The sequence below is a fragment of the Dromiciops gliroides genome, chromosome 2, assembly GCF_019393635.1.
Source record: "Dromiciops gliroides isolate mDroGli1 chromosome 2, mDroGli1.pri, whole genome shotgun sequence".
In the NCBI taxonomy this organism is placed as follows: Eukaryota; Metazoa; Chordata; class Mammalia; order Microbiotheria; family Microbiotheriidae; genus Dromiciops; species Dromiciops gliroides.
Window position 1 is genome coordinate 593,502,549 of NC_057862.1, and position 12,319 is coordinate 593,514,867.

Consider the following 12,319-nt stretch of genomic DNA (forward strand, 5'->3'; position numbering starts at 1 on the left):
AAGACTCAGTTTAAATGTCAGACTCTGCATTAAGTTTTCACCTGATTCCCCAGCTAATTCCTCTCCCCAGCCCTCTTTTTTGTACATACCTATGGATGCATATATTGTTTTCCCCTCCATAGACTGAAAGTTTCTCAGGGCAGGGACTGCTACTTCACTTTTTGTCATTGTAATCCTAGCATTTAGTATAGTGTGTAGCACACCAAAGGTGCTTAATAAATGCTTGTCAATTGAGTAATTGTTCAACAGTTACCCTAGTTATGTGTTTGGCTATGACTAAATAGCTATCTGATTGACCTTATCAAGGAGACTTTCTAGTCACTGTATCCTAGGATATAGTAGCCAGAATGGAGTAGATGTGGAGAGATAAAAACTAAAGCTGGAAGTAGAGCATGATAATAATGACACAGCCAGCAGAGACAATATAATGCCCTGAAAAGAGCAGAGACACTAAGGCTAACAGAAAACACTATGCAATAACTAGATATCAATGTCCTTTTCGAATAAGAGTTGGTAGAGAAGAGGAAGACTGAGCCAGATACTAATCTCTTTGAGTAGGAGGGAAAATCACGGGGTTGGGTAGGGTACAGTCTATAATAGCCATTGTTATCTAGATTGGGTAGAAAATGTTGATTTTGTAAACTTCAGAGGAAGTTTGAATGATGGTAGTAAAGGGAGAGTCTATGGGCTGGCACTTGGGAAGAAATGAATTCTGTTTGAGACATAACTGAATTTAAGTAGTTTGTAGGACATCAAGTTTGTAACATATAATAGTTGGTAATGTAGGACAGCACTTTAGGAGACAGACTTGAGCCTTGATATATTGACCTAGGAATCATCAGCATAAAGATAACATTCATAGGAGGTGATGGGTCACAGAGAGTTTGGAGATAGAAGGTGGCCCAGGACAATCCTTTTGTGGTTTACCCATAGTTAGGTGTCATGATATGGATAAAAATACAGCAAAGTAGCAATCAAACAAGTAAGAGAATTATCAAGAGCAGGGTCATAAAAATCCATAAAAGAGAGTATATCTAAGAGGAGAGGGTGATAAAGCAATGTCAGATATTGTTAGAGAGGTCAAGAAGGATGCCCATTTAGATTTGCTATTTAAACTGTCATTAGTGACAGCTAAGACTTTGGTATGGGAACAATTTCATTTAGGGAATATTTTGGGAAGTCAGATTATAAAGGTTTGTGGAAGGGGATAAAGGAAGTAAAGGAAAAGTGGCTTTTTTCTAAAAGTTTGGCTAAACAAGGGAGAAGAAATCTAGCTCGGTGCCTGGCACCTTATAGGCTACTTAATAAATGTTTGTTGATTGATATAGGTTGATAGCTTGAAGGGAGAGTAACAAAATTCAGGATGTCTGCCTTGGCAGGCAAGTGAACTTGACCCAGAACAACAAGCATAGAAAGCAAATGACATTTTCTTTGCCTTAATTTTTGCCTTTATTACAATTGAGAGTTAAAAAAAAGAAAACAAAATAAAACCCTGACTTTGGTACTATATTTTGACCAGGAAAACGCATAGTTTTCCTACAAATAGAAAAATATATGTATTCTGAAAAAAAAGTGTAGGTATGGCATATTAAACCTCAGAATGAGCTGTAGCTAGCAAGGAAAAGAATAAAAAAGGTTTAAAAAAATCTGGTAATATTTGTAAGTCTTAACAACTTTATTATAAGAATAATTAGAAAAAGTATATGTAGACAGAGGTTGTGGTTATAAGGTGACATTCATGGGATAATACCTCAAAAACAAAATAAAGGGGTGAGAAAATTGCATGGAAGAAGGAGGGAGGAAATTAAATGGGGTAAATTGTTCTCCTCCCCCAAAAGAGGCACAAAAGAACTATTTTAATGGAGGGGACAATGGGGGTGGAGTGGGCAAAGATTAAACCTTGCTATCATCAGAGATGGCTCAAAGAGGGAATAACAAAAATTATTCTGGGTAAAGAGTATCAAAGAATAATATTGTTGTTCAGGGTACATAGCATGATGGTATCTGTTGGGAGGACAGCAGCAGAATTGCTTAGTTGTTTTGCTTCTTTTTTTCTCCCCAAGATGATGTTTGGACTAGAAAAGACAGAAGATATAGTTAATAAAAATAATTTTTAAAAATTTTATTTGCCTTAACCAAGATTTGCCTTCTCATTCTTAACTTCAAACTCTCCCTCTACCCCAGTTCCAGTGCTACCCCCACCCAATTTAGAACACAAGAAAGACAAAACCCATTATAAACAGGTATAGTCAATCAAAAGAACTTTCTACACTGACCCTGTACCAAAAAAAAAAATCTCATTCTGTGTTCTTCATCTCCCTATCAAGAAGTAGATAGCACATAGTTGATTAGAGTTCAACATAGTAGTATTCCAATCATATTTATATACCATAAATTGTTTATCCATTGCCCAATTTATGGGTATTCTCTTAAATTCCTATTCTTTACCACTTAGGACTAATCTCTCCCTTAACCTACCTTCCCTTTAATTCCCTCTTCTCTCCTTTCTCTATTTCTCTTTTGATTTAAATGTATTTCTGTACCCAACTGTGTGTAAATATTCTTTATTTTGGGGGTTCAAATGTCATATGGTCCCCATTTTCATTCCTTCCTCTTTGTTTGCCCATCATGATTATCAGGCTATGTCTAATTGGACTCCCTCTATGACCCCTGATAATATGGTTCAAAAAGAACATATATATAATCTTTCCATACTTGAATGTAAGCAGTTTATCCTTGTTTAGTCCCTTATCATTGTTCATTCATGTCTACCTTTTAATGTCCTCTTTACTCCTGTGTTTGAACCTTAGAGTTTCTATACAGCTCTTGTCTTTTAATCATGAATGCTTTGAAATCCTCAATTTCATGCTTCCTTTTTACCATAGCATTATACTCATTTTTGCTGGGTATTAGTCTTTGCCTTCTGGAAAATTGTATTCTAAGTTTTCTCCTTCTTTAAATTGGTGGCCGCTAAATTATGTGCGGTCCTGATGGTGGCTGCTTAGTACCTGAAATCTTTCTAGCTGCTTGAAATATTTTTTCTTTGGAAACTCTGGGTTTTGACTATATTGTTCCCAGGAGTTTTCATTTTGGGATTTCTTTCAGGGGTGACCAGTGGATTTTCTATTCTGCTTGTTGTCTGGTTCTAAAACATCTGGGTAGACTTCTTGAAATATGATGTTTAAGCTATTTTTTGGTCGTGGCATCTGGTTAGTTCAGTGATTCTTAATTTTTTTTCTCCTCTATTTGTTTTCCAGGTCAGTTGTTTTTGTTATGCGATACCTAGATTTTCTTCTATTTTTTTAGCCTTTTGACTCTATTTTGCTGTTTCTTGTTGCCTCATGGACTTATTGGCTTCTGTTTGGTTTATTACAATTTTCAGGGAGTTTGTTATTTCGGCAAGGTTTTATATCCCTTGTGTCAACCTGTTACAATTCTTTCTGCCCAATTTCTTTTCCAATTTTGTCCTCAAGTACTCTTTCAATCTTCTAAAAAGACATTTTAGATCTGTTTTTTAAGCTGTTGATTCATCTCTTCCAGGTATTCTAGTTCCTTGTTCCCGAACTGTGTTTTTATGTTTCTGAGTGATTCTTTTTTCCTGTTTGTGTCTTGAGCTTCTCTGCTACCACAATAGCTCTTTGGGGGGGGGGGAAGGGCAGGAATCCTTTTTTTCATTTGTTCTCTTATTCTTCCAACCTACCTCCTGACTTTTGAATTGTTGTTCAGGCTGGGATTTGAGGCACTTTTTTTTTTCCCAGCAACAAACATTAAGGGTAGTTTTCAACATTCATTTTCATAAGATTTAGAGTTCCAAATTTTTCTCCCTCCCTCCCTTTCCTCCCCCCTCCACAAGATCACAATCAGGTTATATATGTACAATCCACAAGTGTTTTTTTTATCAGTTCTTTCTATAGGGGTGCATAGTAAGCTTCCTCATTAGTTCCTTGGGATTGTCTTGGATCACTGCACTGCTGAGAGTAGTTAAGTCATTCACAATTGCTCACTGAACAATGCTGCTGTCACTATGCACAATGTCCTTCCAGCTCTGCTCACTTCACTATACATCAATGTTCATTAGTCTTTCTAGGTTTTGGGGGGATCATCCTGTTTGTCATTTCCTGTAGCACAAGACCATTCCACTACAATCATATAGCACAGCTTTTTCCATCATTCCTCAGTTGATGGACATTCCCTTGATTCTCAATTCGTAGCCTCCACCAAGAGTTGCTATAAATATTTTTTTGTACAATTTCCCCCCTTTTCTCTTTTTCATGATTACTATTGTTAACTGTTTCCCTTTCATCCTATTCCCTTCCCCATGATATTTATTCTATTATCCATCTTCTTTCATCCTATCACTCTTTGAAAGGGATTTGCTGGGCAGCTAGATGGCGCAGTGGATAGAGCACTGGCCCTGGATTCAGGAGGACCTGAGTTCAAATCCAGCCTCAGACACTTGACACTTACTAGCTGTGTGACCCTGGGCAAGTCACTTAACCCCAATTGCCTTACTAAAAAAAAAAAAAAAGAAAAGAAACATGAAAGGGATTTGCTTCTGTCTGTCCCCTCCCCCACTCTGCCCTTCCTTCTTTTGCCCCTCTCTATCCCCTTCCCCTATTTTCCTGCAAGGTTAGAGACATTATTCCACCCAATTGAGTGTGTACATTATTCCCTCCTTGAGCCAATTCTAATGAGATTGAGGTCTTTGAGCCAATTCTGATGAGTGTTAGGCTCATTTACTGCCCAGATTAAACAGATTACTCCACCCAGTTGGGTGTGTTTGTTAGTCCCTCTTTGAGGCAGCTCTGATGAGTTTAAGGTCTTTGAGTCTTTTCTGATGGGTATAAAATTCATTTAGTGCCCTGCTCCTCTCCCATCTCTTTCCCCACTCCACAAGCCCTTTCCTGTTACTTTCATGTAGGATTTCACTTCTGCCCTTCCCCTTCTCCCCCAGTGAATTCCCTTCACCCCTCAATCCAACCCTAAAGATGTCATCACCTAGCTAAGTGACACACTGGACAAATCATCACCCTTGGACCCAGGGGGATCCCAACCAAAACCCGGCCTCAGACAGAAGACAGTTGCCCAACCATATACAACCCCAGTTGTGTCCCCCAGCTCCAATTTTTTTATGGTTCTCTAGGGTCTTGTATTTGAAAGTCAAATTTGCCATTCAGTTCATCCTTTTCATCACAAATATCTGAAAGTCTTCTTTTTCACTAAAGTCCCATTTTTTCCACTGAAAGATTATGTTGAGTTTTGCTGGGTAGGTGATTCATGGTTGTAATCCCATTTCCTTTGCCCTTTGGAATATCATATTCCATGCCCTCTGGTCCTTTAATGTAGAAGCTGCTAGATCTTATGCTATCCTGACTGGGGCTCCACAGTACTTGAATTCTTTCTTTTTGGCAGCTTGCAATATTTTCTCCTTGACCTGAGAGCTCTGGAATTTGGCTATAATATTCCTAGGAGTTTTCCTTTTGGCATCTCTTTCTGGAGGTGATTGGTGGATTCTTTCAATTTCTATTCTAGCTGCTTCTTCTAGAATTTCAGGGCAGTTTTCCCCGAGAATATCTTGGAAGATGGTGTCTAAGCTCTTTCCTTGATCATGGTTTTCAGGTAGACCAATAATTTTCAAATTATCTCTCCTGGACCTATTTTCCAGGTCAGCAGTTTTTCCCAGAAGAGATTTCACATTGCCCTCTATTTTTTTATTCATTTGGATTTGCTTCATCGTGTCTTGGTTTCTCATAAAGTCTCTGGCTTCCATTTGTTCAATCCTAATTCTTAGGCGATTATTTCCATCAGAGAGTTTTTGTACCTCCTTTTCCATTTGGCCAATTTGACTTTTCAAGCTATTGACTTTTTTCTCATGTCTTTCCTGCCTCACCCTCATTTCTCTTTCCATTTTTTCCTCTACCTCTCTAACTTTATCTTCAAAGTCCTTTTTGAGCATCTCTATGGCCTGAGACCAATTCATATTTTTCTTGGAAGCTTTAGATATAGGGGCCCTGATGTTGACATCTTTCTCTGAGGGTGTCCCTTGGTCTTCCTTGTTAGTGAAGAAACTTTCTATGGTCCTCACCTCTCTCTGTCTGCTCATCTTGCCTTTCTTTTACTTGACTTTTAGCTCCTTAAAGTGGGGCACTGTTTCCAGGCTGCAGTATCCCAAGCTTAAGAAGTCCCAGGTGGTATGATTTAAGGAGAATCAGGTTCTTCACTCACCTGGCCTGTTCCCTGGTCCTTAGATGACCCCAGACCAACTTGCTAATCAACCAGCTTTGTGTGTTGTGGTTGTTAGCTCTGAGGAGCCTGTGCCCCTCCCCCACCTGGGCCACTGCTACTGGAGCCTACCTCCTGGTTCTCAGCAGGGGTGTAAAATCCAAGTGCTGCCTTAGCACCAGCATAGACCCCTGTAATCTCCCCCCTGCCCAGGGCTCAGCCCACTCACCAGCCTGTGAGCTTAGTTCCGGACAACACTGGCGCTTCAGCTGATTCAGAGGCTCTGGGGGTCTGCTTCTCTGGTGAGGCCTTCCTGGGACTGGATCTGTGTCAGGGTGACTGTGGGGTTGGGCTCGACTCCTGTGTTAGCACAGCAGCTCCCTCCTTCTGACCTTCCAAGCCATTCTTGGTTAGAAGATGATTTCAGCACATTCTTCTGTGAGTTTTGCTGCTCCGGGCATTTTCCTATGGCGTTATTTGGATGTTTTTTGGAGTGACCGTGTCATGAGTTCGGGAGCTCACTGCCTTTCTTCCGCCATCTTGGCTCCCAGAAGTAAATCTTCTGAGGTACTTCTTGAAGGAAAGTTTGGGCTATTCCTGTTGGTGATTTCTTAGAGTGCTTGTTATTCCATGTTCTCAGGGACAAGTTGGAGACCTGAAAGCTTTCAGTGCAGGTTTCAAGAAACCTAGATCTGTTCCTGGGGTCTGAGCTATATTTCTGCTAGCTTCTGAATTTCTTTGTTTCTTCATACACCACTTAGACCTTAAGTATTTTTTTTTTTAGTGAGGCAATTGGGGTTAAGTGACTTGCCCAGGGTCACACAGCTAGTAAGTGTTAAATGTCTGAGGCTGGATTTGAACTCAGGTACTCCTGACTCCAGGGCCGGTGCTCTATCTACTGCGCCACCTAGCCGCCCCCATACACCACTTAGAGCTAACCTACCTTGCATAGGGTCTTCTGCTCTCTGGATTAGTAACCCATAACTTGGTAGTGGATGATAAAGTTGCTAATTCTGCTGGATTCAGTGTTTACTATAACAGACCAATGCAGAAGAGGGGATAGTACAAAGGAAAAAATTTCTTGCTACTCTCTAGTAAATATCCTAGGGTTTTTTTCACAACTACCAGGTCTCATAATAGCTTCTAATTCCTCCAGGTTTGGATATTTAAAGTCCTTTGGAGCATTGCTAATTTCTTTCTTTCTTTTTTTTTTTTTATTCATTCAGAGGGGTATTTGGTCTGATAAAGGGATCAGAGCATAGACTTCATTTGAAGATTAAAAACTTGAAATAACTCCAATACAGATGAAGATGAAACCCATTCCCCACCTTTCCTTAGGGTCAGCTAGTTAGCATAGTTGATAGAGCACTAGGCCTGGAGTTAGGAAGATCTGAGTTCAAAAAATAGCCTCAGATACTAGCTCTGTGATCCTGGGCAAGTCACAATCTCAGTCTGCTTCATTTTCCTCATGTGTAAAATAGAGATAAGAATAGCACCTAACTCTTAGAGTTGTTGTGATTAAATGAAATATTATTTGTAAAAGTGTTTGGTGTGGTACTATATGAATGCTCATTCCCTTCCCCTTTGTAAATCCTTAGAATTGAATTCAAAGTGTATAAAAAGTTTGGGGAACACTGGATGCATTAAAAGGAATATTTTAAAATTTATTTCAAAGACAAATGATTTGTGGATTTTTTGGCTGTTATTCCCTTTTGTGTTTATGCAGCTAATGAAGATTTGACAAAAGCTCACATTTAGAATAAAAGATTAATTTTCTGTTATTTTTAGGCTAAAGTATTTGTTTGTTTCTTACAGTAATCCTAAACTGGAGAGTCAACGAGTAAACAAAAAAGTCAACAATGATGCCTCTCTTAGAATTCAAAATTTATCCATTTTGGTGAGACAAATCAAATCTTATTACCAGGTGAGCAACTCTTTTTTGGCTATTAAAAATGCTATTTTAATAGGTTAATTTAAAAATGTCCAAATTATATCATAAGTTTAACTTCAAATGTTTTCCATTTTATTTGGTAAAGATGTTTGCTATCAATTTTATATTGATATAATTATGATATAATAAAATATAGTTTAGGGACTCTCTTATTTCTTATTTGTATTCTCAATGCATAGTGCCTGGAACATAGAAGACCCTTAATAAATGTTTACTGAATTGAATCCTATGAAAATTTACTTTATTGACTCTTAAGTATAAGGCAGAATGTTTAAAGTACTTAAGAGAACAAAATATCCAAATTATTCATTTTGCAATTAAAATAGGAAAATGTACACACAGTATGTTGTTTTTGTTGTCATATGAGACACAGCTATGTAGATTGAGCTGACCTCTAAGCCAGGAAGGTCTGGTTTTAGGTCTTAACCTCTGGCACATCCTGGCTTTGTGACCCTGGGCAATTTTCTCTTTGTGGCTGAAGTTACAGCGAAAGTGCAGACGTGCATTGGTGGTCCCTAGCCTGAGTTCTTTATACCAATGAAATTACAGGGCTCATCCATAATCCTGTCCCTATCTCTATTTACAGTTATTAAATGTTCTACTTAAATTTATTCAAATAGTACTTCAGGGTCTATTATACTGTGATGCTTTTTGGGAAACGTATTCAACTATATTATATAACCTTGAAAGTAGTGTAATTTATTTCTTTGCAAAACTTTTTAGATATTCCTAAGAGGATCACTTGATGTTTCTCTGGGTTTTCCTACAAAAGTTTCTATTAAGTGATTTTTAAAAATCTGTGTCCGTGTGTGTGTGGTAACCAGGCTTGTGAACATAATGCTTAAGATTTATGATAGATATGATAGATCTATGATATTTTTTGTTTTCTTTTTATCATAGCCAAGTGACAGTTTGAAAAATGATGGAACCAATTGATTAAATTGTTATTTAGATCAAAGTTTCTTAAACTGTGGGTTAACATCCCATATGGGGTCATGGAAGGGAAACAGTTAACAATAGTAATCATGAAAAAGAGAAAAGGGGGGGAAATTGTACAAAAAAAAGATTTATAGCAACTCTTGGTGGAGGCTAAGAATTGAGAATCAAGGGAATGTCCATCAACTGAGGAATGATGGAAAAAGCTGTGCTATATGATTGTAGTGGAATGGTCTTGTGCTACAGGAAATGACAAACAGGATGATCCCCCCAAAACCTAGAAAGACTAATAAACATTGATGTATAGTGAAGTGAGCAGAGCTGGAAGGACATTGTGCATAGTGACAGCAGCATTGTTCAGTGAGCAATTGTGAATGACTTAACTACTCTCAGCAGTGCAGTGATCCAAGACAATCCCAAGGAACTAATGAGGAAGCTTACTATGCACCCCTGTAGAAAGAACTGATAAAAAAAACACTTGTGGATTGTACATATATAACCTGATTGTGATCTTGTGGAGGGGGGAGGAAAGGGAGGGAGGGAGGGAGGGAGAAAAATTTGGAACTCTAAATCTTATGAAAATGAATGTTGAAAACTACCCTTACGTGTGACTGGAAAATAAATGTTTTTTGCTGGAAAAAAAAAAAAAAGACTGAATGGGACAAAGAACAAATAGAAACAATTTCATTAAAGTGAATGACGATAATGAGACAGCATACCATGATTTATGGGATGCAGCCAGACATCTAAACATCAATAAAATAATCAAAGAGGGGGCTGCTAGGTGGCATAGTGGATAAAGCCTTGGCCCTGGAGTCAAGAGGACCTGAGTTCAAATCTGTCCTCAGGGGACAGCTAGGTTGTGCAGTGGATAGAGCACTGGCCCTGGATTCAGGAGGACCTGAGTTCAAATCCGGCCTCAGACACTTGACACTTAGTAGCTGTGTGACCCTGGGCAAGTCACTTAACTCTCGTTGCCCCACAAAATAAATAAAATAAAATATTCAAAGAGCAAAACAAAAAAATTTGCCATGCAACTAAACTAGAAAAAAAACATTTAAAATCCCCAATTAAATACCAAATTAGAAATTTTGAAAATCAAAAGAGAATTTTTTTTTTTTGCAGGGCAATTGGGGTTAAGTGACTTCCCCAGGGTCACACAGCCAGTAAGTGTTAAGTGTCTGAGGCCGGATTTGAACTCAGGTACTCCTGAATCCAGGGCTTGTGCTTTATCCACTATGCCACCTAGCTTCCCCAAAAGAGAAATTATTAAGAGTGAAAGTAAGAAAATCATTGAACTAATAAAACTAGGAGCTGGTTTTATGAGAAATACCAATAGAATAAACTATTGATTGATTTAAAAAAAACACCAAATTACTAGTCTCAAAAATTGAAAAGGGTAAATGTATACTAATAAAGATGAAATTAAAGCAATTATTAGGTGTTATTTTAGCTAATTATATGCTGGTAGAACTGACAATCTAAGTAAAATGGATGAATAATAAAAATATAAATTGTGCAGATTAACAGAAGAAGAAATAGAATATTTAAATAACTGTGTCTTAGGAGAATAAATTGAATTAAGCCATAAATGAGCTCCCTAAGAAAAAATCCCCAGGACTACATAGGTTCAACAGTGAATTCTACTAAACATTTAAAGCACAATCAATTGCAGTAAAAACTTTTTGGAAAAATAGGCAAAGGAGTCATACCAAATTTACAACACAAATAATGCTGATACCTAAACCAGGAAGAGCAAAAATAGAGAAAGAAAACTATAGACCAATTTTCCTAATGAATATTGATACAAAAATTTAAAATACTAGCAAGAAGATTGTAGCAATATATCACAAAGGTTATATACTGTGACTAGATGGAATTTATACCAGGAATGCAGCCTTGTTCAGTATTAGGAAAGTATTTGATATATACGTAATGGTATATTTTAAAATAGATTTCTAAAAGAAATCACCAAAAAAATTGGTCTACTCTTGCATCATTTGGAGATTGAATACATTTTTTTAAAAATTATTTTTTGGTACTAGATTAATTAGAAATACATATTTATCAAAATAAAAATATGAACAATATTTTAAATTCATCTGAACAGTATGATCAAGTGTGGACATTAGAGGAAAAAATGGAACATATAGGCCTTAGGAACAGATTGGGTAGTGGGGTTGAGAGATAGTGAAGAGTCCAAGACAACTTCAAGGTTGCAAGTCAGAGGGCAGTTTTGCCCTCTATAGTAACCAGAAAGATAGGAGGGGGAAGGGTTTAAGGGGAAAGATAATGAGTTCAATTTTGGAAATACTGCATTTTAAGAGGTATACTGAACTTTCAGTTTGAGATTTCTGAAAGACTCAAGATTGGAACAAAGCAGAGAGTTTCAGGCAAGTCAGGTAGTTTTGAAAATCATTAGCATTAGAGATGGTTATTAAATTTATAGGAGATAATATGCAAGGCACGTTAGGATAGAGTGCTGAGCCTGGAGTCAGGAAAACCTGAGTTCAAATCTGGTCTCAGACTCTCACTAGCTTTGTGACTGTGGGCAAGTCACTTAACCTCTATTTGTGGTTAATCCACTGGAGAAGGAAATGAAAAAAACACTCCAGTATCTTTTCCAAGAAAAGCCAAATGGGGTTATGAAGAATCAGACACAACTGAACAATTAGACAACAACACAATAAGTTTGTAGTCTACTGGGGGATATAATTTAGGGGTCATGATGATCATAGATTTTGGGGCTAGAAGGGAGCAGTTACAGATAACCTTTGACATCATCTGAGCCAGCCCTATTAGTTTACAAATAAGGAAACTGAGGCCCAATGATTTGATGCAATTTAAGCAAAGACATATAGCAAGTTACAAAAACAAGGTTCACTCATGTATTCTAATTTCAAATCCAGAGTTATTTCCTCTATCATAATGCATGCCTATGCATAAATAATAAATACCTACAAAGGATATTTAAATAATTTTTTAAAGTGTAGTGTTATTAATAACCTCATGGCACTTGAGCTGTCATTTGAAAGAAAATAGATTCCAGGAGGTAGGGGTGTGTGAGGAAGCAAATGTGTTCCAAACTTGGGACCATTTGTGTAATAACACAAAAGCAGGAGATTAAACTGTGTATGTTGGGCCGCTAGGTGACACAGTGGGTAGAATATTGGGCCTGGAGAGTCAGGAGGACCTAAGTTAAAATACAGC

General features: G+C 37.6%; 1 protein-coding gene across 15 annotated transcripts in view; it reads left to right on the forward strand.

Moving 5' to 3' along the window:
• Window positions 1–12,319, forward strand: part of CCDC88A (coiled-coil domain containing 88A) — a 155,218-nt gene that overhangs the window by 26,224 nt on the left and 116,675 nt on the right. For all 15 annotated transcript variants that reach the window (XM_043982300.1, XM_043982301.1, XM_043982302.1 and 12 more), the window contains exon 3: window positions 8,038–8,146. In XM_043982300.1, coding sequence (XP_043838235.1) covers window positions 8,038–8,146 — 109 coding nt within the window. The remainder of the gene's footprint in view (window positions 1–8,037; window positions 8,147–12,319) is intronic.